At 41.8% G+C, this 23,858-nt stretch overlaps 2 protein-coding genes and 1 long non-coding RNA gene across 6 annotated transcripts; 2 read left to right on the forward strand and 1 right to left on the reverse strand.

The window, feature by feature from the left end:
• Nucleotides 1-278: 278 nt before the first annotated feature.
• Nucleotides 279-8,997, forward strand: gps1 (G protein pathway suppressor 1). 4 transcript variants are annotated; one of them, XM_020104363.2, is made up of 14 exons: nt 279-467; nt 3,023-3,115; nt 3,549-3,730; nt 4,559-4,723; nt 5,403-5,538; nt 5,776-5,853; nt 6,077-6,137; nt 6,251-6,336; nt 7,271-7,365; nt 7,450-7,555; nt 7,654-7,734; nt 8,054-8,191; nt 8,278-8,412; nt 8,576-8,997. In XM_020104363.2, the coding sequence occupies exons 1-14, from the start codon at nt 435-437 to the stop codon at nt 8,648-8,650; spliced, it is 1,464 nt and encodes a 487-aa protein (XP_019959922.1). In that variant the 5' UTR covers nt 279-434; the 3' UTR covers nt 8,651-8,997. The 4 variants fall into 4 exon arrangements, with proteins under 4 accessions (XP_019959922.1, XP_019959920.1, XP_019959923.1 ...); XM_020104361.2 differs by having other exon boundaries at nt 292-467; nt 6,251-6,360; XM_020104364.2 differs by having other exon boundaries at nt 446-738; nt 6,251-6,360.
• A 2,058-nt stretch (nt 8,998-11,055) lies between these two features.
• LOC109640386 (fructose-bisphosphate aldolase A-like) lies at nt 11,056-18,690 on the reverse strand. Its single transcript, XM_020104365.2, has 8 exons — nt 18,556-18,690; nt 17,671-17,787; nt 15,680-15,946; nt 15,127-15,287; nt 14,762-14,845; nt 12,485-12,659; nt 12,196-12,395; nt 11,056-11,561 (listed from the first exon to the last, which is right to left on the reverse strand). The coding sequence occupies exons 2-8, from the start codon at nt 17,780-17,782 to the stop codon at nt 11,466-11,468; spliced, it is 1,095 nt and encodes a 364-aa protein (XP_019959924.2). The 5' UTR covers nt 17,783-17,787; nt 18,556-18,690; the 3' UTR covers nt 11,056-11,465.
• Nucleotides 18,691-19,704: 1,014 nt separating this feature from the next.
• Nucleotides 19,705-21,352, forward strand: LOC138407724 (uncharacterized). The gene is made up of 2 exons (XR_011241050.1): nt 19,705-20,137; nt 20,822-21,352. It is a non-coding gene; the product is annotated as an uncharacterized lncRNA (long non-coding RNA).
• The last annotated feature ends 2,506 nt before the right edge of the window (nt 21,353-23,858 follow it).

A 23,858-nucleotide genomic window follows, 5' to 3' on the forward strand; every position in this document is an offset into this window, starting at 1 on the left:
GATAAAACTATTATTTCCATCTTTACAATCAACAGCCCATATGTTTGGTGCTCAGGAGACAATGCAACATACTGTAAGACACCAACTCTCAGAACCACATGTGCCTTGTTGGACTGAGCAGCACTAAGCTGCAGGGTTACACACCATACTCATTTAAGAACGTGCATGATATATTCAGAGTACATGTGGGAAATGATCACTGACATTATTTCATAATAGAAAAGCACTGCAAACATGGGCCACCGTCCCACGTCCCAGTGCATATCCAGCACCTTGTGGTGTGGAGGCCGAACTGCTTCCTCCCGGCAGCAGAGTGAGTTCAGACCGCAGGTTCAGACCAGCCCACCAGCTGCTACTGCTGCAGGAGTGCGTGCTGCCCGCTGACACCCTCATGCTACATCCACCGCAGGACGACGAGCACACGACGAAACAAGATGCCTCTGCCCGTACAAGTGTTTAACTTCCAGGTAAGCTTCTGCCACCACTGCCCGTCAGCGAAGGTTGCTGGGAGCTGAACGTGTGTCCTCGGCACCGATGGAGTTAGCTCAGTTAGCTTGCAGTTAGCTAGCTAGTTGAAGCGGTCGACAACTACGGCTGTTCGCAGTTCACGATCACACCGCGTCAGTAGTTTCTCGTCGCTGTCGGTCGTGTGAACTCATCTCAACAGGTCAGCTTTTGGCTGGCATCATTCTAAAGCTGCTGCCCAACACAGACACAGCGCATCTCGGTGAAATGAACGTAAGGAAGAGCAAATGCATGTGATTCTTATTGACTGACTCCTGTTGGGAGATTTAGATTATGCCGGAACATTATAAAGAATGTCCCTCATGTTTTCATGAAGACTTTTTAATGACCGTGTATCTGCGAAGAAGCCAAACATTCAAACATGTAACCGATGATCTAAATGGATTTGGCAGCTGGAGGCTAGCAGCGGGGTGAAGGCCTCCGGTGGACAATAACATCAACAGTGACGGTAACGGAGCTGTAATGGTGACGCTCACTGGCTAAACAACAAGCAACTCTTAGCTTGGCTGTCAGATGTGAAGCAAGAACATATTTTCAGACATTGCTTAACACCAAGACGAACATGTACAGCTGCAGTCGTCCGCAGCTAGCGTTACCAAGCTAAATACCCGTTAATAGCGGCTAGTTGTATTAGCCCCAAATAGTAGCTAGTGCTGTAGCACAAATGCAGCCATTAGCTCTGCAAGACGTTTCTCTCACTAATGCTAATGCTATTTCACAGTCAGTAACCAAAGTTGTGAATGTGTAACCCCCACTTTATCAGCAGGCTAGCACGCTAAGAAGCTAACTCCTGCTAATTCCCTTCAGGAACACAGCAGGGACATGCTAGCTTGGCTGTTACCAACAGTGTGTCCTGTGTAGGACAAGACTGATGTGAATAGTTGTTGTGAGGTTGGAACGTACTGTACATCCATGCGGAAGACCCACATCTCTCACATAGCTGTTCACCAATACATCGATGAGCACTAACACGTCTTGGTGCAGTAATTCAGAAGCGACAGACTGTATTTGATGGCGTGGAAATGAATTCAGTTTGAGTGTAAGCTCCAGTGATCGTGATCAGTGTACCATTGCTGATCTGAAGCCCTGCATCCAGAAGCCTGACACTGAGACTTGATAAACAGCTGCTGGGGCCGATAGCACAGAGTGGTGTTTTATCAAGTTTTGTGGTGTCATGAAGCTGGCTCACTTTTAACTGGGTGATGCTGCCTAGTTATCCTCCTCCTGAGCAGAAACCCATCAACAGTCCCAACCTCTAATAAATCACATTCCCAGGAGAACCGGCATGTGGACCAAAAAAGATACAAAGAGACTGAGAAATAATAAAGAGCAATAGATGTGATGAGTACAACAGTATTTGTTTCTTCCAGGTCGTACACACAGAGTAAATGTTTGCCAGTACAATTAACTTAAACATCACAGCTGGATTTGAACTGCGCAAAGATTATTTTATTCCCAACATGAGTCCTGTCAGTATCTGTACTTGTACACTCATATTCTGTGTCTGCAGCTCAGAGTAACACGAAGACTTGGCGAAACACTGTTCTTTCATCAGAAAAATAATCCCCACACTGAATTATTTCTCATGATTATAAATGCAACCTTTCAGTCAGATAAACCTTACCAGACATAATAAACTCAACTCTCCTCTCTTCTCTTCTCTTCTCTCAATGTAAATGTACATTTTATCAGCATTGTAAGTTCTGTACCTCCAGAGAATGACCTCTGGAAGTAACTCATCACTTTAATCTTTTTTATGTGCATCACATACTCAGAATAGTTTCTTTATCATCGTACAGAAAACTTCCTTTGTGTATATTAAAAGCCTCAGGCTTCTTTTAATACATTAAAGTAGTTCCAAAGAGAAAAAAAATAGTCTTGTGTAGAACTACAGAAGACTTATTTTATTATTTTCACAGTTGATCTCATTTGAAAGTCACTTTCTCATATCGCTGCAGCTGATCTTACCCCGGGTATCACAGTTTCACCTCATTTCTTATTATTTCCTTTATTCATGATTCTTGCGATGTTGCTTAAAGGTAACAACCCTGCTTCTTTCACATGCCTTTATTTGTAGCTCAGTTAAAAAATCCCTGCAGTTAACATGGACAGTTACATTGAGGCTGTTAGGCTCAGTGAAGCTTGCTTGCCTAGGTTGAACTTGCTTGGTGCTGAAGCCCCAGGTCTAGTGTAAAGTGACTTATTTAAGAAACCAGCATCACCTTGAACAACAGAAGTTAAACTGGAGAATATTTACAGAGCTCAGCTGCTGGCACATGCTGCTGAGTGCTCTTTGTTTTGGTTGTTAATATTCAACTGGTTGACTGTATAAAATCTTATCTTAATTTCTAGAAACCATAATGATTTGCTCACTGTTACATATTCTCAGTTCTCACTAAATTAACTTCAGTGGTATTTATTGTAATTTTATATGAATGGGGATCAGATGTTGCACTGTGACGTCTGCTAATCACTGTACCCGCTGTGTTTCTGTCAGGGGTCTGTGGAGCCCATGCAGATTGATGCAGACCCCCAGGAGGACCAGCAGAATGCTCCTGACACCAACTACATAGTGGAGAACCCAACACTGGTATGAACCTGACAGACTTTCACATACACAACTTTCACTAACACTCACCCATGATGGCCGTACACCAGTGATGTTTGTCTACTTACTGTCAGGATTTACACGATGGCTTAGTGGCAATGATGTGAAGCCATGCTGTTAAAAGATTCAAACGTCACTAAGGTGTAAAACTGCCTCCCTGAACACTAAATCATCAGTGTTCAGTTTGTCAAATCACTGCCTGTTATTAGGATAACAGCACGGCAGGCTGCAAACTTTAATCCTGTTTCAAAGAACTACAGACAACTGTGATGGAAACAGAGCCCAGTGTGACACACAAACTGCTCCCTGATGTGATGTTCTACACTTCTGACCAATGATGTCACCTGGACTTTTTAGCGGTGTGGTTTTAGCATAGTTTTAATTTGATTTCTCCCCTGCGTCTCCTTTTGTGTAGGATCTAGAGCAGTATGCGACTAGCTACAGTGGACTAATGCGCATTGAGAGGCTTCAGTTCATCGCTGAGCATTGCCCTCAACTGCGGGTTGAAGCCCTGAAGATGGCCCTCACCTTCGTCCAGAGGACCTTCAACGTCGACACGTATGAAGAGATCCACCGCAAACTCACCGAGGCCACAAGGTATTGTGGTTGATGAAAGAGAGACTCTTTTTAGTACAATAGCAAACAGAGCAGAGGTAATGAAGTCTTACAGAAGATATTAAAGGGAGAGTTCGCTCCACTCTGCTATGTTCATGGAGGAGTGGCTGAAGAGCTTGAGTCCACAAAACGTTTGTAGTTTCGGGGGTAAAGAGCGTTGCAGCCAAATCAAATACAATTGAAGTAACTGGAGACCACTTATTCAAACGTAAAGATACAACAGATAAAAACTTTTATTCTTCAAAATTAATAATGCTGCTAAATGTGCATTTATATTTACATTTAATGTAAATAATTAAATCCTGATTACATGTTTATTTTCTTAATCAAAGTTCTACATATTTGTATTTGTTTTCTTTTTATTTCAATATTTATTGTAAAGTTGATGGTTAAACTGAAATAACAAGCCTAAATAACATATCTCTGTCATGTTGACAAACCACCCGTTGCTGCGGAACACATGGTGTTGATCTGCACAAGTGAAGATAATCCACTGTAATAAACATAACAGCAGGAACAGTGTGCAATATTTTTCTACTGTTCCATCCATAGATTTATTATGACAGAAATGTTTATTTAAGAAACTACTGAACTTGAAAAGATTTGACTGTTTGCAACTTATAACATGCATTTAGGTTTTAAATCTGTTTACCTTTTTACTAATATTAATTTTACTTGTTTAAACATTTATCCTGTTGCCATGTCCACAAGTCTCAGCTCAGTGTGACAAAGTGAATGTGTACTCCGGGGCAGTTCACTCATCAATAAATATGAATTGTTTGATTTGTAATTTTCTTTTTTTACATACAGGGAAGTACAAGGTGTGCCGGACACAGTGCCTGAAGGTGGGGTAGTTCCTCCTCCCTTAGATTCAGCGTGGGCCGAGTCTACACGGAAAAAGGCTCTGCTTAAACTGGAGAAGCTGGATACAGATCTTAAGAACTACAAGGGAAATTCCATTAAAGAGAGCATCAGGTATGATGGCAGGTGCCCTGGTGTTCTGAGTTCATGAGCATCAGTGAAAACCAGAAAGACTGTTTTCAAAGTCTATTCAAGTTGGAAGTTCAATTAAGTTGATAATAATATTGGGGTAATTAGATTCAATTCTATTGGTTCTGCTTTTGCTATTGGATAAATAAAGAAAATACATTTCCTGTTTGTCATTGCAACATAAGTTATCTTGCATATTTAATCTATCCAACTCTGTTTCTAAATAAGACATTCTTCTATAATGTATTTTCACATTTCACTATCCAGAAGAGAGGTCTCTACACACACACACACACACACACACACACACACACACACACACACACACACACAGACACAGAAGTAATTCAGTCGGAGCAGGGGTGGATATGGGGATATAGAGGTTGCAGGCACAGTAAAAAGAAATCCTGCCTTTTACGCTTTTATTCAAAGGTTCAGTTTATAGGATTGCGGGTCTTTTTGCAGGAGAGGGAGATAGCGTTCAGAATTAAGTTTTCAGCAGTTTATAATCACCTGTATCTACTCACACTTTCATTACCTCAGAGTGAGCTGATAATAAACAATATGATTACTATTAAAGTACCAGATTAGTAAGTGTGTTAGTAGTTTCTTTATGTTGGTCATTAGAAGTGACTCTCTCTCTGTCTCTTTCCTTCCTCCCCAGGAGGGGCCATGATGACCTGGGGGACCACTACCTGGACTGTGGTGACCTCAGTAACGCCCTCAAGTGCTACTCCCGAGCCAGAGACTACTGCACCAGTGCTAAACATGTCATTAACATGTGTTTAAATGTCATCAAGGTATAGCAGGACGCAGCCACAACACTCATCGGCTGCATTCATTTCATATTGCAATAACTGTAACCATTAGTGGTGGAGTTATGAAGGCTTCTTATGCTTTACTGAGTCTATATATATATACATATTATTTATGTACAGGAAAGCAAAGTGGGGTAGAATCCACTGGGAGACATTTCAACATCTCACCTTCAGCAAACTGAATATATGAATAAGTAAACCTCCCCTCTGTGCCCACAGGTTAGTGTTTACCTCCAGAACTGGTCCCATGTACTGAGCTACGTCAACAAGGCAGAATCCACGCCAGAGATAGCAGAGGTGAGCACTACCCTCCCACTGGCCGGACCATATTTCATGTGCACAGTGCAGCATTCAATGTTAGCACAACATGGAAACATTCATTTTCAGTGTTGTCACTTGATGGATAAGTGTTTGACAGTAAAAGAGAAAGTGAAGTTTTAATTCCAGCCTCTAAGAGCTTATTAAAGTAATGTGAGAGTGGATACCTTGAGTTGATGCCATTTCTGTTCTTCTTCTTTAGCAAAGAGGAGAGCGAGATAGCCAAAATCAAGCAGTCCTCACCAAATTAAAGTGCGCTGCAGGTAAGACAGCGCTTATGCTCACCCAGTAAAACCTCAAGTCCATTTTTGGACTATATAGTTGAATATATTATTAGATTGTTTTGAAGTCTAATTCTGTTTTTCATGTGGGTCAGGCCTTGCAGAATTGGCCTCAAGAAAATACAAACCAGCTGCCAAGTGCTTCCTGCAGGCGTCCTTTGACCACTGTGACTGTCCAGAGGTGAGTCAGCCAGTGGGTCCAATGGTACGAGAAAAAAAAACATGTGAAAGAAATGTCAGTTTCCAAAGTCTGTGAGAGGCTCAAAAACTGTGGATGCAGCCAAAATTAACAGTTTAGTGCAAAAATACTCCAAATTGCATTTGAATTGTTAGTGTTACTTTTCCAACATTGCATGAAATAGGCTGTTAAATATCAAGTAGTACTTAGTCAGACTGCTCAAGTCTGACCCTACCTTTGGCTGAAGATTACGTAGAGCGAGGACTGTGGATGGTTAGGTCAGTTTCACCATCTAGGTTTAAGGCTACTTCTTGTGAAGAGCAGGCATAACTATTATATCTGGTCAGGAGCAGGTGAAAGTCAAAATTCAGGCCAGTAGGTGAAGTAGTAGTTGGAGGCTTCTCAGTGCACCAAGCCAGATTTATCAGTTGGTCAATAGAAATGGGCCAATATGAGCCTTTCACAGACATTTCAGTATCTGTGTTTAAAACTTTTATCTTACAGAATAAACAGTGTAGAAAAGATGTGCATTTAATCTTTACATTTTATGTAACAATCACTTTCTGTGTGTGTTTTTTTTAATTTATAGTCATTTATAATAAAAATGTATGGTCAAACTGTAAAATATCAAGCTTCAACTACATTTCTTTGTCAGAAGGGTTTGATAATCACACCCTAGGAATAAAACACGTTTAGTGTTAGACAGGGGAAGTACTCATTGTACAGTATGTGAGGTCATAGTGTACTGTAAATAGTTTTTTTGATACTTGTACTTTCTTTACTTTACTTAGTTCACCTTGTATTATTGTTTTGTGTAGCTTCATACTCTAAATCTTCATCCTTGAATGCTAATAATATTCATAAAGTTCTTCAAAGCATGTTAAAAACCTGATTAAACGTGTGTGTGTCTCTGTGCATATGTGCTTCTGCCTTGCAGCTCCTGTCCCCCAGTAATGTTGCAGTGTATGGGGGCATGTGTGCTTTGGCCACATTTGACAGACAGGAGCTCCAGCGTAACGTCATCTCCAGCAGGTAGGAGCCGGCAGTTAAGTAAATAGCAACTTAAACATATCACTCTGCATGTAATGAATGAAATCTTTTTCTTTCTGTCCTCAGCTCCTTTAAGTTATTTCTAGAGTTGGAACCTCAGATCCGTGACATCATCTTCAAGTTTTATGAGTCGAAGTACGCGTCCTGCCTCAAGCTACTGGATGAAATGAAGGTTGGAGCAGAAAACTCTGTGTTGCAACTACACTGTGTGGAGTATGTATTTTTCGATACGGTCTGTATTGAGATGAGTGACTGTGATGTTTCCTTCAGGATAACCTCCTGCTGGACATGTACCTGGCCCCACATGTGAAGACACTGTACAGCCAGATCAGGAACAGAGCCCTCATTCAGGTGAGACAGACTCTGCCTTCCTACCTATAAAACAGAGAGGGGATCACTTTAGTAAATGAGAGGGTTGATCACATCCACACAGCTTTATATCAGTGTTAATAATATATTTTAAAATGATGACGCTTCTTTCTTCTTTGATTTAGGGTTGGTCTGATATCGAGTATTTTAAATTTCTCAACTTACAAGGGCTTTTTGAGGTTTAGAGTTAGACATTTAGTTCTGATTGGTTAACATCAGGGTAAAAGGGCTAAGGAATGCATGATGTCAGTTAGTGTCCTCACAACCACAGAAAGACAAACGTGTGAGTCTGTGTTTTCAGTATTTCAGCCCCTACGTGTCAGCAGACATGACTAAGATGGCTCAGGCCTTCAACACCACAGTAGCAGCTCTGGAGGACGAGCTCACCCAGCTCATACTGGAGGGGCTAATCAATGCACGGATTGACTCCCACAGCAAGGTGAAGAACCCACACATATGAAAAATGTTGAAATGAGTCACTTCTCATATGAGTCCCTATAAACCGGTGCTCTTTCATTGTGATAGATTCTGTATGCGAGGGACGTGGACCAGAGGAGCACCACGTTTGAGAAGTCACTCCACATGGGCAAAGAGTTCCAGAGACGAGCCAAAGCCATGATCCTCCGAGCTGCTGTGCTGCGCAACCAGATCCACGTGAAGGTAAGTAAAATAAAGATTTGGCCCTGGAGTTTTAAATCTAAAACCATATGGATAAACACGAATGATAGGTGCAGCTTCGTTGAGTAGAAACTCTGTGACACAGCAGACACCAAATAACAAACAAATGTTGGAGTGCCTCACTCATATTGTCTCCTCTCCTCAGTCTCCACCCAGAGAGGGCAGCCAGGGTGAGCTGACACCAGCCAATAGCCAGACCAGGATGAGCACCAACATGTGAGGAGGACGTCCTCTTTGTCGTCTGCACGCTGACTCTGCTGAAAGAGAGGAATGACCCATAAACCAACCACACCGCCCTCAGTTTCTCAGCTGAAGACAGAAGCGACACAATATAAAGACTCTATAATTCTCGGTTGATCTGCCGTCCCTGTATGATGATACAGGGAATGAAACCTTTCGTTAGTCTGATGTTGTGGAGGTTTTTGACAAGATGAAAATGTTATGTGATGAAAGTGCAGCACTTATGCTGCAGGTTTACTGGTAGGATAAGCACTTTGTTCTGCTCACACGCTGGAGGCCTCATTAACACAAACAAGGTTTTAAAATAAAAGCGCCTGCCCAAACGTACACCTCTGTCGTTTTTTACATGTTACCTCCATTGTTGGTTTTGCTGGAACTTAGTGATTTGGGACAGAAATGAGGTAAGATGGCGCCCCACTGTATCCACTGTATGTACATTTCATTCTATGGATTAAACATTGTGTCTTCAGTGCTGCTGCTGCGTCATTCACACCACAGCCCAAACTGCTTCTGTAGACATCACCTCATCCTAACTGAGGTTGGATTTAAAAATGCTCCAGCTGACAGATCAGTATAGAGACAGATTTCTGTTCCTCACTCATAAAAAGTTGAGTTCACCAAACATAGAGTAACATTATCAAGTGTTGACTACATTTAAAAGGTGTCACATCTGCCCCAAGTCAATGCTGAATACAGTTAGTTCATATATTGTTTGAATAGTATATGATACTAACTCACAGCTTTTTTCCTAGTTCATCTTTTACTAAACAGAAGTAGAAGTGCAGCACCTTGAAGGAGAATATTTCTTGCATGATGTTGGCAGAATGAAGAACCACAGCTTAAGGCTGATTACTTGTTTTTACCCCTGATGGCTTGTTTGTTGGTTTGTAAGCAAGATTACAAAAACAAACTGAATGGATTCCCTCAAAACCTGATGGAGGGATGTAGCATGGGTCAGGGAAGAACTCAGAATCAGGTGGGGTCTAGGATTTTTCTCTTTCAGAAAGTCAGTTTTCCTAGAGGAAAACAAGGTACATATTGAAAATATCAGGCACATTTAAGAAAATTACATCTATGAAAGTGCAATTTGGTGCAGCTTGATTGAATTCAAGAAACTGTTGGACCTTGGCAGGACATGAGGTCCACTGAGAGCCATTCTAGTTCCACATTGATGAAGCTGTAAAGAAAAAAGTGGGCCTAATTGTTCTGAAATATAATTAACATTCACATTTGACTTAATCAGAAATGGCATATTACAACCATCAAATCAATATCTTTTGATTCATACATCTCTAGAATTGGTGGGGGTCACAAGTCTGGCACCATTTTTATTTTTGTTGTTGGGGATTGAAAAGATTTGGAACCCTCTGATGGAAAGTACATTCTGTATTTAACGTGACTCACATTTCCTTTGCATCACTTGTGTGGAGAAGACCTTGTACAGTATCTTCACCATGAATCTGATAAAGTTGCCCTTAAGATGAACCTAAGCTTATTTTGACAGAATCATCAGCTTAAACTGAGCTCAAAGTTGCTTTTACGTGTCAGATGAAAATGCTGTTTGATACTGGTTTCCCTAAACCACAGCCCACTGCCACAAACAGAAGAACAAACATGGAACTTGATAGAATTATGTTAGTGTAAAGCAGCGGTCACCAACCTTTTAAAGCACAGGATCACTTGTTAATTCAAAACGTGAGCCGAGATCTACCACCCCGATGTCTTGCAAAAAACCCACTTAGGAGGGTCATATTTATTATTTCAGTATGAATTCATGCATCTTCAGCTCCTGCAAATATTTTACAATAAAAAACTTTTTAAACAAAAGAATGGATTTGGTCAACAGAAACGCTGGAGTGCTTTTCTTTTGTGTTTGTGACATAAATTCAACAGATAAACATTCAAACAGGTGAAAGATCATTTTATTCTGCAGTGAAACACAAAGTTGATCTATGTCACAAATGTATTTACAACTCTTATTGAACCTGTTTCAAAGTAAAAGCACTCCAGCGTTTCACTTCATTTGGTCTAACAGGGGTTTGATAGTTGTCAACAGACCAGAAGATGCAGGACTTCATACCGTAGAGTCCGTACATTTAGTTCAGTGCATAATCCGACTTGTATTGAAGGAAATGCAGGATATAAACCTGCTGCTCCGCCGACAGTAGTGGACACACGGCGGGTGTTAACAACAGACAACCGATCCACAGCTGATCTGCCACGCAACCACAGACTGTGAGTCCAGAGAGTTACAGAGATCAACCGGTAGATCGCAATCGTCATGTTGGCGACCACTGGTGTAAAGGATCATAGAACAGGGCACCATGGCCTCAGTATTTAAGAATCACTATGGAGACATAAATCAATGTAGACAACAACACAGGATGTAGTTAGTGATTTATTATTTTAATGTGATCTTTCCAGTGTTTACTTGCTGTTTGTGTATCATAAGATCCTCTGCAATGTCTTTTCATCATGGCTTCAGTTGAGAAATGAAGGCACATGTTCTTAGAAATGATTAAGACAATGTCAGGAGCCACAGGAGAAGGACACTGCAGAGGAACTCTTTCTATTTACAAACACAATAAAGTGACATCACACTCACGTCAGGTCAATTTCAAGGGTAGAACACATCTATGGCTTTTGTATTCCTCTTTTTCAAATCATCATGCACAGAAACTTGTAAGGCTCTCATCACCAGTGGAAAACGTTGGAGGGCTGTTTATTAACTCTCAGCCTCTTCCTCCAGGACAATGGTGGGAATGAGGATGAAGTGTGTTGGGTGGGGCCACACTTCAGTAGGCGTGGTCTGCCACAAACAGAGACTCCTGAGCTGCTGCTCCTTTCTGTCCAGAGGACAGATAAGTCCCCAGAGCTGCCTTGCTGTTGTTCTGTGTGGAAACACGAAGCAAAGCTCAGTTTATTTCTCTGTCAGGATTTTACACAAATAGTTCGGAACTGTATGACTGAAAAACACTGGACCAAATAAACAAGCATACACATGTATGCTCGTTTATTTGGTCACGACGAAGTCCCACTACAATACCCAAGTGTTTTACTTAAGTTTAATTTTGACATGCTCTTACTTGCCTATTTGGAGTATATTAAGGAGAATCACTTTTTGTTTGCCATCACCAGTCAACAAAGTTGTTACTACAGCCTAATTCCTCGAATAACAGCACGACTCCGGACCCCATTGTGCGAACACTCTCTCCGCCAGAGTTCATGTGTGAAAACTGCTGAAAATGTCACTTCAATTTTTAATCTTTGACTTTTCAACTGTAATCCCTCACTGCTGTCCTTTAGCGACAGCAGTACTGAGCTGTGACCTGTGACACTTTTGTGTTCTGAAAACCTTCTAAAGCAGTTTCTTAGTGACACAAGAGACAATCACAGAGAGTTCCAAATTCCCTTTATTCCCTTCCTTCATCAGATACTGTTTGAAATTCACTGGTTCCTCTGTCATCTCTGCCTGACTGCCATCTTTAAATCTCCTTCCCCCTCCCTCCCTCCCTCCCTCCTCACCAGGGCTCTCTTGATGTACTCCTCCTGACAGGCTTTGCCGTTTTCCTTCTTGCCTCCCCAGGCCTTCAATGCTGAGGCCTGCAGGGCTCGGCCGAAGGAGAAGGTGAGGGCCCAGGGCCGGGGCAGGGGACACTGGTTGATTGCATTTAGGTTAATGGTGGCCTCCTCCTCACTCTGGCCTCCAGACAGAAAGGTCACACCTGGGGGAGAAAGACGTACAGAAGGAGGGTCAGGTGAGAATAAGGTATATTTGTAATAACCAAGTGTGCATGTTGTGTATTCATGTCACCTGGCACGGCCGGGGGTACAGAGCGACGCAGGGCGGTGACAGTTGCCAGGGCGATCTCTTGAGGGCTGAACTTTTTGGGGCAGGAGTGTCCAGCAGTTACCATGTTGGGCTTGAGCAGCGTCCCTTCCAGGTAGACGTGGTGGTCGGACAGTGCCTTATACACAGCTGCCAGCACCTGACACAGAGCGGAACACATTCCATAAACACAGTCACAGATTCACATTGTGCCCGAAGGACGGCCGCTGTACCTGACAACCAGTCCCTCACCTCCATGAAATATGACTGAAAATAAAGGTTCAATGTGTAGAATTTAGTGACATCTTGTGGTGAAGTTGCATGTTGCAGCTGGATACCCCTCACCCCCTTCCAAACATGACAGAGAACCTGTGGTAGCTTCAGTTGTCATAACTCAAAAGTTTTTTAGTTTGTCCAGTCTGGTCTACTGTAAAAAAACATGGTGGCCTCCATAGAGAGGACCTGCTCCCGATGTAAATATCAAGTATTTAAATAAAAAGTAAATATAAAAAGTAAACTATTTATACATTTAGATAATTACACACTAATGAAAACATCACAAGATGTTTTTTTTATTCAATTTCTATCAATAGATCCCTAAATCTTGCACACTTAACCTTTAATCTACTTATTCTTTTAGCCCTTTATGGTGAACTGCAGTTCGATGATGTCAGTGGCAGGAGCACACTGCAACAAGCAAAATCAAAAAGAAATATTTTCTATCAAGGCAACATTTTAGGTTGTTTTTTTTATCTGATCTGTTCTTATCAGAAAGTTTTTAATTTCAAACATTTTGATTTTTTAAAGCTTATTTTGACTTGACAAAACACCACAGATCTATTCTGGTATGAAACTGATCCCAGGGTCCATATCCAGGTGTAGAGAAAGATCATCCATGTATCTTTGTGTTTGATCGGTTGTTTAAGTTGAACAAATATAGGACATTTTTTCAGTGCCTGACTTCTTCTGCCCTCTTCCAATTTCACTTCATGTGAAAAAGCCTGTTAAATGGAGTTAGGACTAACAGAACACACTAAAGTGAATTAGGTGTGATCTTAAGTTGCTTTGTCAGTTATCTGTTTCAAATGCCTTTGGAAAGATCCACATTGATGAAAGAGCAGATACAACATGATCCTCAAAACAATGAAGAAATACTAGTGAAGACATGCACAACACAGGTTATTACATGACATCAGCTAGTCGCAGGCAGTGTTGGCAGTCTCTAGAGGAATTCTTTTCTCCAGAGGAGGCCCGCACCCACATGAACATTCCACTCCACCTCTAGTGGTGATAATATAGTAACAGATGTATTTACATAATCACAGAGCACCTCTGGTGACATTTGGGGAAAAAAATATTGCGTCGCCACGACACGGAACAGGATAAATAGATTTAAATCTATTCTCTACTATCAAGACCTGTGGAACTGAACTGAAGAAGCCTCTGGATGAGAGATGAAACATTCCACTGGATCACAGGATGTAGCCTCCATAATGGGCTTCACTTTGTCTGCACTGACTCTGAGGACACGCTGTTGTGGATAAGTTTGAAATTACTAGTCAATAGAAACAATATAAACCTATTTTCATGTGCCACGGTTCAGGGAGCGTGACGGGAAGTGGCAGGGGTCGAGTTATCAAACCAGACATGGTTTTAAACTCCCTTTATTCTTCCCTTTAAGGAGAATGTGCACTGTAATGCAATCTGTCTCCCATTATAAAACAAATGTATTTCATAGAATAAACTTACTTAAAGGGACGGATACAAGTAATTAAACGATAACTGGTTAACCTGCCGCAAACACACCCAGTACATCTCAATCTCTCCCTGTTTCCAAATGTGCCAGACGCATCCTGTCACCGTGTGTGCACAGACACCTTCCCAACGCACCAGACATTTAACTGCACTTTTTACGGTTTGCCATGAGACAAAAGAATAGGGCGCTATGTTTTCATTGAATAGTAATTGCGCTCACAGTGCCTGTTGCAGTAATACAAGATTCTCTGTTTTTGAGAATGTAATGTCATTTTCACGACCTTACACAGAGTGAGATGGTGCAACAATAGAGAACAACGCAACCAGTCTGTCTCAGCTGTCAGCAGTTAAATGGTCTGTATGTAGATAGTCTTGATGACCCCTCAAAGTGCACAGTTTTTGCCATTCATCCATTCACACATGCACATTCATATAGTGCATCTATGGGAAGCACTTTTTAGTTACCCTCCTCCTCCGCTGGGTCTGTTAAACTTTCTCAACACTCACCTTCTCAGTCACATACTGGCAGCGCTGCAGGTCATGGTCGCCATCTGGGAGAATCTCAGGCTCCACAATGGGCACAATGCCATGCTGGGGGGCGGAGGGAGACAAAGCAAACCAGCTTCATTACAACAGCACTTCCTCTCTTGGGGTAGTGACTGGCATACCAACTGTCACACAGTTAGTTAGAGCTGTGTCACTGATGTGAGTGTTACATCAATGCATTAAGGAAGCAGCTTCTCTGACTGAGCTGTAGAGATTGAAATGTAAATGTGTGTGTAAACCTGTGTGAGTCTGTGTGTGTGCGTGTGTGAGTGTGAATGTGAGTGTGTGGGTGTGTGTGTGTGTGTGTGTGTGTGTGTGTGTCTCACCATCTGGCAGATGCTGGCGTAGCGGGCCAGCACATTGGCGTTCTCCATGATAGCCAGCTGGGAAGGGGTGGTTGGCGTGATCTTTAACACGCAGCGCCACTTGGCGAAGTCGGCACCGTGCTTCTTGTACTCAGCACATCGCTCATAGAGCCCGTCCAGACCTGGAGGAGACACAGCACAAAGGTCTGAGTGGAGGACATTCATGAGGCAAGAAGCAAGAAACAGAACCAGACATCCACATGCAGACTGAAGTAGTTCCAATCGGTCACTGCATATTAGCAGAGCATTTTAAGAAACACAGCGGTGAGCACTTACACCTCACAGCAAGAGGACTTCCTGTTCGGCTGATATGAGACTCTAAATTGACTGAAGGCGTGAATGTGAGCATTAATAGTTTGGTGATTTGTCCAGCCTCCCACTAAACATTCTGCTGACTGTAAATCCATTCAGTAATCAATAACCTATGCTGAGGTCACAATTGTGGCAGAACAACAGAACAGCTTGTGATGACAGTGTTATCTTGCCTTCACTGTGGTGAGGAGCCCTTTCGTACCTTGAGTTGTGGTCTCTCCAATAGTGCCGGCCAGGGGAACCACGCCCTTGTCTACCTTGATGCCCACCACCATGCCCTTCTCTTTGACCAGCTCGGGGAAGAGCTTGCCGCCATCTGACTTTTGGTAGAGCGTCTCATGGAAGAAGATAACTCCGCCGATGCAGGGGTTTACCTGGCTGTCAGCAGTGAAGAGGAGTTGACGGTAAAGCCGCCTGTTCTCCTCTGTGTTCTCTACAGAGATGCTTTGAAAGCGCTTGGCCATGCTGCCTGGAGGAGACAGAGAGAAAGATACAGATGGAGAAGCCACAACACACAATTAAAACAAGGGGTTGTTTGGGTCAGGAGACATTCATGTGGGGTCCTGTGATGATTTCAAGAAATCAAATACAATTTGAAAACAATAAAAAACAGCACATTCTCACAAATATAAATTCAAAATATCACCAAAAACATCTGCCTTTCAATTTGAGGAGATCACAACAGGACTTAATACATCACTTCCTGCCTCTGTCTGCTGCACCCGGCTGCTCCACCTCTCACCTTAATATTGCAGAGGATTTGTTGCTGCTGTGAACGTGTCTGTGCAGAGAACCTCCCAATGTTTTGTGCATGTGTGAAAAGCAAACTGAGGGTAAACTCGTAGCCATTTCTCCGGATTTTACCCCAGGGTCATGTCTGAACACAGCTTGTACAGGTGACCAGATCTTTGAAGCTCTTTCACTTAGTGTTCATTAGAGGAAACACAGGTGGAGACAGACAAACGCGATACACTGTTGTCCTTTAAAGGTACAGTGTGTAGAATTTAGTGATATCTAGTGTTGAAGTGTCATGTTGCAGCTGAACACCCCTCACCTCACCCTCTCCTTCCACACATGAAAAAGAAACTGTGGTAGCTTCAGTTGTCATAAAAACTCAAAAGGTGTTTAGTTTGTTCAGTCTGGACTAATGTAAAAAACATGGCGGCCTCTGTAGAGAGGGTCCCCTCCATGTAAATATAAAGTATTTAAATATAAAGGGTCTTTTCTGGGGTAAAGAAAACTACAATTCATACAATTTAGATGAAATGAACTAGTGGAAACTAATGTAGGATTATTCTACATTAAATTTCTGCCAATAGATCCCTTTCACCTCAATCTTACACACTGTTGTCTTTTAAAAGTCACTAGGATCATTTGTGTTGCATAGCTAGAAAAGGAAGTTTCAATCAAACATGACACAACTATGTCCCAAAATTCAAGAAGACAGAAAATGTTGTAACAATAGATGGTTTGACACACATGTTGTGAAACTTGGCCTCTTTTTCTCTAAATGGTAAATGGTCTGTATCTATATTGTGCTTTTCTAGTCTTGATGACGCTCAAAGCACTTTACAATACATTGTGTATTTTAGTATTTGCATCTACGAGCAGCACTTTTTCTATGAGAACAGCCGCAATGATGAAGATGAAGAATGCATCGCTTAATGTTTATTGTGCAATTAAGCCCATGAATATTACGAGAGGTTTCAGCAGGAGCAGGTAAAGGGAGATACAGGCCTTTTGAGGCCAATGAGCAAATAACCTTAAGAAATACTTTGATACACCCAAAAATGTAGAGATCAGAATAAACTCTACAATTTCTACAAACTTACTCTGAGCACGTCTTTGTTATTAAATATCACTATTGTGGATTAAGAGCACTTTCAACACTAGTCTCAATGAGCACTCCAAGTGGTTACATATATGTCTGTTTCATACATTTACATCTGGGGTGGATGAGTTTAACTGTATGTATGTATGTGCTTTTACATCTCTAGCAGATTACATTGAGCTAATATATTCAATCTGAAACATCCTGCCAACAGATTCTGATCATTTCTGGTGTGATTACTGAGTATGAGAAATGAGAACTGGACTGTGGTTGGAGGAGTGTGGGGCTGTTGCACGCCATTCATCACTGTTTCCTCCTCCTCGGCAGGTCACACAGTGTGTCTGCGCCTGCTGCTGCTGTACCTGTGGATTCATCTGCTGCCAGGATGCCTTTCCCAGGGGCTATGATCCTCTGAGCGATGCCACTGAGCTCCTTCTTTTGCTCAGTACTCAGGAAGGGATACGCGTGAGTCATGTTGACTGGAGACAAGACGAGAAAGAAAAGCAATAGTGACGTACCTCTGAGTGAATGGACACAGGATAGTGCAGTCTTACAAAAATCAAACCACGAGATTTCTCAACCGTATTCTCCACATGTGCAAAGGAAATGTCAGGGGAGAGCCCACAACTTTGTTCTACGGTGTTAGTGTATGTTTACATAAGACTACCACTATAATGTAACTTGACCCTTACATTATACAATTCTGAATAAGAAATGCAGTGAATAATAATAACTACAATAATGATGTGTGTTGCGATGTGTGCTGTATCTGACGACTTTTCACATTACTGTAACAATCACTCAAGAGACATTAAACAACACAACTTATATATATACGAATTAAACACGCGCGCGCGCACACACACACACCTAACAAAAACTTTCTTTCAGAGTATTTTACTGTGGGAGCTTAAGTTCTGTGGTTATACTGATGTACTTTTAGAAGTCAACATGTACTTCAGATCCAGTACAACTGAAGTAGAAGTAATAGAATGGCCCACATGAAGGCACTCTCTCGTTCAGCCTGTTTGAATAACTCTGAGCTGTACAGGGAGTTTCCACTTCAACTCCAGGAACAACCAACTGTTGAGTCACATCATTCTGTTGTTTCACAACACAACAGTAACCGCACGAAAGAAGCGAATGTGAAATCATTTGACAGGCTGGTCTAACAAACTGTGTGTGAGGAGAATGTGAGTTGAAGTGTCATGTTTGAGTTTGGTCTGCAGGCAGAGAGCAGGACTCACCAGATGTTGCAGGCAGAGATGCAGGAAACAGATCTCACACGCAAGAGATGTAGGAAGAGGACAAGAGGAGGGGGGTGGGCCCGCTGTGGATTTCCTCCAATCAGAACGCAGCTTCACCAGGATTGACGCGCTGCTTTATCCAATAGGAGGACGTCGTGGTTGTGTCTACAGCCTCTGACGGTGATGCTGAGGCGTCAACTAAAGTCATGTCAGCCTGCAGGGCATAGCTCAGTCCTGCAGCTCTGGGCCTACGTGAGGATCTTCACGTGCACGGTGCATGGGTGATACCATCATCATCATCATCATCATCACACAGAGGAAATCCCACTGATGCAGAGTTGAACTACTTCAATGTCCAGCCATGTGTTTTTATCAAATACATTTAGATGTGTTTATTGTTGTTGAAGTGATCGTTCACCTTCAAGTAATAATTACAACATATATAAGTGAATGTTACAGTATACAAGTAAACGCATCATCATCATCATCATCATCGATCACTTCTCCCCTGAAATAGTAAAAACACAGGGACAAAGGCCATGGCAGTCAAAAGGTTAAATATATATATATCCTTTCCTAACCAGGATTCCATGACCCCAATGGAAAAACATCATGAGGTGAAGGAAAGACAAGCGGGAAAAACACTAAGAAGTTAGGAAAAGAGAACCGCAGTGGGAAGAAAATGTACTTACAACTTTATTTATAACCGAGGGATATATACAGTAGAGTGATTCATTCTGTGCTCTATGCCTACAAGTTTCCTCTAAAGCAGATGATGAGATGTTTTCCGATTATGCAGAGGGAACATTTAACCATTAGTTACTCACAGGAAATATAATAAAATAAAAACACCGCAAACAGCTCATTACATGTTTCCCTCATTCTGTAACTATTTGGGCATTTTATTTTGAAGGTCCAGCCTTTTTTAGACTTCCTAGGGACATCCTGTCACTATTTGGGAGTTTTATTTTGAAAATCCGATCTTTTTCCGGCTCCCTGGGAACATCCTGTAACCATCTGGGGGTTTTATTTTGAAAAACCAGGCTCTGTACAGACTTCCTGGTAGCATCCTATTACTATTGGGGGGGGCTTTTTTTCAAAATAAAGGCTCATCACATGTCCCTGGTAATATCCAGTTACTATGGGGGGGTTGGGGGCTTATTTTTATTATGGGTGCCTTGCCAGCTGGGGGCTCCGCCCCATGCAATGCATTGGCACTTATATTATTATTGCTCGGGCTTATTATGGGTGCCTTAATAAGCCCGATGCAATGCATTGGCACCAAGCGGCAACATCCTGGGCTGAGCGCTGAGGCCAATACGCTCGTTTAGATAATTTAGAGGTTTGAAATTGTGAATAATTATCACTTGATTGACACGTGACGTCACCGTTAGCTCTTCACTCTGGCTGTTAGCCTGTGGTCTGCTCGGCTTCACCTGAGCTAACAGGCTAATCCCCGTCACCGAGCACGAGCGGAGTCTGTGGGGGAGTTTTCACTCACATGTCGGATGAACATCATCGTTTGTTGTTCGGCTGATGTCCTGACGGAGAAGTGGAAGACGTCTGTGCTGCAGTGTCTGTGGTGAGTAAAGTACTGTCTTTGATTTACGTGTCAGTGGTGATGAGCAGGTATTATTACCTGGCTGGTTAGCTTAGCTCCGCTAACCTCCAGGCAAGATACCAGCAGTAACGGCGATGCTAACGGGAGGGACGGGGGTTATTAACCCGACATGAAGCGTCCACACAGCGGAGAGAGGAGCGTTAGAGTTCATGGTGAAAAATCTTTTAAACCGAAGGCGACTGTGTGTTTAGTGAATATCATCAAGTTAGATATTTAACGTTATGTAAAGTTGTTCAGCTCGCCAACCTATTTGGCTTGACTACGTTACTGTGAGTAACTTCAGTATTAATGTTTTATTAGATTATTGGTTCAGAAATAACGTTAGTGCAGCTGCTGCAGTGTGAAACTTGTTGAGCTGGACTTTATTTATGAATGAACAGTTTACCTACCAGGTATAGACCTGTTTTCATAACTTACTAACAATTAAAGCAAATTATTGCACATGATGCATTACATTATATATGCAATACTTTTAATGTGAAAGAACTCCATACTGCACATTCATTGTAGTACACTGTTTAATCCCAAACCATATTCAGATACATACTTGAATATCCACAGAATATAAGGACACAGACTTTGTTTGAAAGTAACACTTATCTCTGCAATAATGCCATACTTTTATGTTTCCTGTCATTTTATTAGGGACGGACAAACCTGAGGGACACAGCTGTGCCGACCGTGTTCTGTCTCTTATGGCAAAAAAGAAAAGACAACACTTTTTATCTAAGGTTTATCAAATCAGAAAGTAAAAGATGAACATCGTTGTGATAACAGTGTTAATTTTACCAACCATAATGGATATAGAAATTGACTCAATATTATTAACATGTTGACCAGCCTGAAGCTGCCGATCTCCACCATGTTGCTGCTGCCACAGTGGATTCTGAGGACATCAGGTGTTGCAGTGCTTCATGAAATGAAAAAAGTCATGTTAAAGGATGTTTCATGCTGAAATCATTGTCACATCTGTAGATATTAAGGAACAGAGGAGAAACACGATTATTTACAGATACTGTAGAAGACAATAATTACAATAATGTTGACACATGTAATATCAGCTGTGTTAAGCAGCCAAGACGGGTACCTACAGTTTATTCTGTGTTCAGCAGGTGGAAGCTCCACAGATTTCAGCCAAACTGATGTACTAAAAGAAATAAACATTGTACAAATATATAACATGTCTTTCTACCACATCTGTAATATTCAAGGTGATAATCTCTCACAGTGCTGTTGATAACAGTCCACTTCAAGTCCCTCAACTTCTCACAGTGTTAAAACAGATATATATATAATATATATGAGCACTGTTTACAACAGTGGTGTGTGGAGATTAAAATCACATCTAAACTGTCATATAATTACACATCTGCACTGAGTCTAATTCACTGTGAATTCATAACAGGCTAAAAAAGAGGTTGTAATAGTAATGGCGGTTATACAAGTCTGTATCACATGCAGCTTATTAATATGAACTTATTAAAATTACAATCAAATGACAAAACACAACTCTTTACTAAAGCTAGTTAACTTGCTTCAAACTTCATGAGACGTGTTAAATAAACGGTGAATTACCACAATAACATTAAAAACCACTTGAGGCTTGTAAGTATATGTGGTATGATTATAATAATAAATAAATCAATAGGTTTTGTTGTTGTAAAGTTTCAGTGTAACTTACCTCTGTTCTGTTCGATGTTACGACCGCGACCATCCCGGAGCAACTACACCGCAGCGATAGCAGGTTAGCAGTAGCGGGTAGCATTTAGCCTATCTCCTTAGCCTGACCTAACCAGGTAATAAGCTCTGTGGGCGTGGCTCAGTTGTCAGTCTTCACTCGGCCCGCCTAGCGTCCACTCGCGCGCCTCCTTTTTGCCCATATATGGGTTAGCCCGGAACTAGGAGGAGTCAGGCCCCGGCAAGATGGCGCCGGGTGAAACGCCCACTACGAGCCTCATTTTCACTGTTCAGAAACCAACGGGTGACGTCACGGACACTACGTAAGTGATACTACGAAGCCCCATGCATTGCATGGCACTAATATTATTATTCCTCAAACTTTCTGCGTTTATTATGGCCAGCTGGGGGCTCTGCATGGGGCGTAGCCAAAACCGACGAATGGGACTCAAGGTCTCTCGCCCTAAAGAGCAAGAGGGCAAAAACGGGCGTTTTTCAGCCACTTTTTTTGTCTTTAAACACTTCTCCTAGCCACAAACGAAGTCCGACAGACATGATTTTTACATCTGGTGAAAGTAGAGTTTGTTTCCTACGCACACATGCCACTCTGACATCTCTCGGTCCAGTAGTTTAGGCTGAGTCAATTTACTGAGAAATCTTTTCCGGTCTCACCTCTCCATTGAGTCCCATGTTAATTTTGGGAAAAAAAGTCAGAAAAGGAGAAATACGAAGAAAAATTTCTAACTCGCTCCCACGGTCTCATTTCTGAACTCTCTCCCACCAAAACATATCTGTACGTTCGTGGAAGTCTTGGGATTCTCAAAATGTTTTCATTTCTTAGATAGGACCTATAGTTTTTGAGTTACAAGCATTTGTTTGAAGAGTGGCGCTAGAGCAGCACACTCTAACTTTTGAATGGACTTCAATGGAGATCACCCAAAAAGATTCCTGATGAGAAAACTACATTTCTAAATCGCTCTTACGGTCTCATTTCTTAACTCTTATGAATTAAAAACATATGTGGACGTCGGCCAAAGTCTTGTGATTCTCACAATGTGTTCATTTCTCAGATACGACTTATAGATTTTGAGTTAGAAGCTTTTGTTTGAGGGTTGGTCTGAAACCAGTTTTTGTCTCCAAAGTGTGCGCGCAGCAGGTGTTCCTCATCTAATCAGTGAGTAACCATAGCAACCCCATAGACTGTCAGAGGTCAAGTCTCCTCTATAAATTTACTAGATTCAAAGTTTTTGCCACCATCCGCTTTGGCCCAGTGGTTAAGGCACTCGGATCATGTGACGTAAGTCTGGGTTCGAATCTGGGTGTGGCTGGTGGTTTTTGCTAAATTTTTGAACATATAAATAAAAGTAAAAATAAGCCCCCCCACCCCCCCCATAGTAACTGGATATTACCAGGAACATGTAATGGGCCTTTATTTTGAAAAAAAGCCCCCCCCCCCCATTATAATAGAATGTTACTAGGAAGTCTATACAGAGTCTTTATTTTGAATATAAAAATAAACAACCCTCCCCCATTGTAATAGAATGTCACAAGGAAGACTGTACAAAGCCTTTATTTTGAAAATAAGCCCCCCCACACCCCCCATATTACAAGGAAACATGTACAGAGCTTATGTTTAAGCGTATAAATAAGCCCCCCCACCCCCCCCATAGTAACTGGATATTACCAGAAAACATGTAATGAGCCTTTATTTTGAAAATAAGCCCCCCCCCCATAGTAATAGAATGTTACTAGGAAACATGTAATGAGCCTGGTTTTTCAAAATAAAACCCCCAGATGGTTACAGGATGTTCCCAGGGAGCCGGAAAAAGAGTGGACTTTCAAAATAAAACTCCCAAATAGTTACTGAATGTTCCCAGGAAGCCTGAAAGACACTGGATTTTCAAAATAAAACTCCCAAATAGTTACAGAATGTTTCCAGGAAGCCTAAAAGACGCTGGTATTTCAAAATAAAAGTCCTGGATGGCGACAAGACCTTACCAGGAAG

The sequence above is a fragment of the Paralichthys olivaceus genome, chromosome 5 (assembly GCF_024713975.1).
Source record: "Paralichthys olivaceus isolate ysfri-2021 chromosome 5, ASM2471397v2, whole genome shotgun sequence".
Classification (NCBI taxonomy): domain Eukaryota; kingdom Metazoa; phylum Chordata; class Actinopteri; order Pleuronectiformes; family Paralichthyidae; genus Paralichthys; species Paralichthys olivaceus.

Bases quoted from the DNA above. Each gene is read 5' to 3' on its own strand.
- gps1 (XM_020104361.2), top strand. From the start codon at position 435: ATGCCTCTGCCCGTACAAGTGTTTAACTTCCAG. The intron at 7,366-7,449 runs GTAGGAGCCGGC...TTCTGTCCTCAG, and splicing joins CGTAACGTCATCTCCAGCAG to CTCCTTTAAGTTATTTCTAG. The intron at 7,735-8,053 runs GTGAGACAGACT...CTGTGTTTTCAG, and splicing joins GGAACAGAGCCCTCATTCAG to TATTTCAGCCCCTACGTGTC.
- LOC109640386 (XM_020104365.2), bottom strand. From the start codon at position 17,782: ATGACTCACGCGTATCCCTTCCTGAGTACTGAGCAAAAGAAGGAGCTC. The intron at 14,846-15,126 runs GTGAGACACACA...TCCGCCCCCCAG, and splicing joins ACGCCAGCATCTGCCAGATG to CATGGCATTGTGCCCATTGT. The intron at 12,396-12,484 runs GTGACATGAATA...TTTCTCCCCCAG, and splicing joins TGTACCCCCGGCCGTGCCAG to GTGTGACCTTTCTGTCTGGA.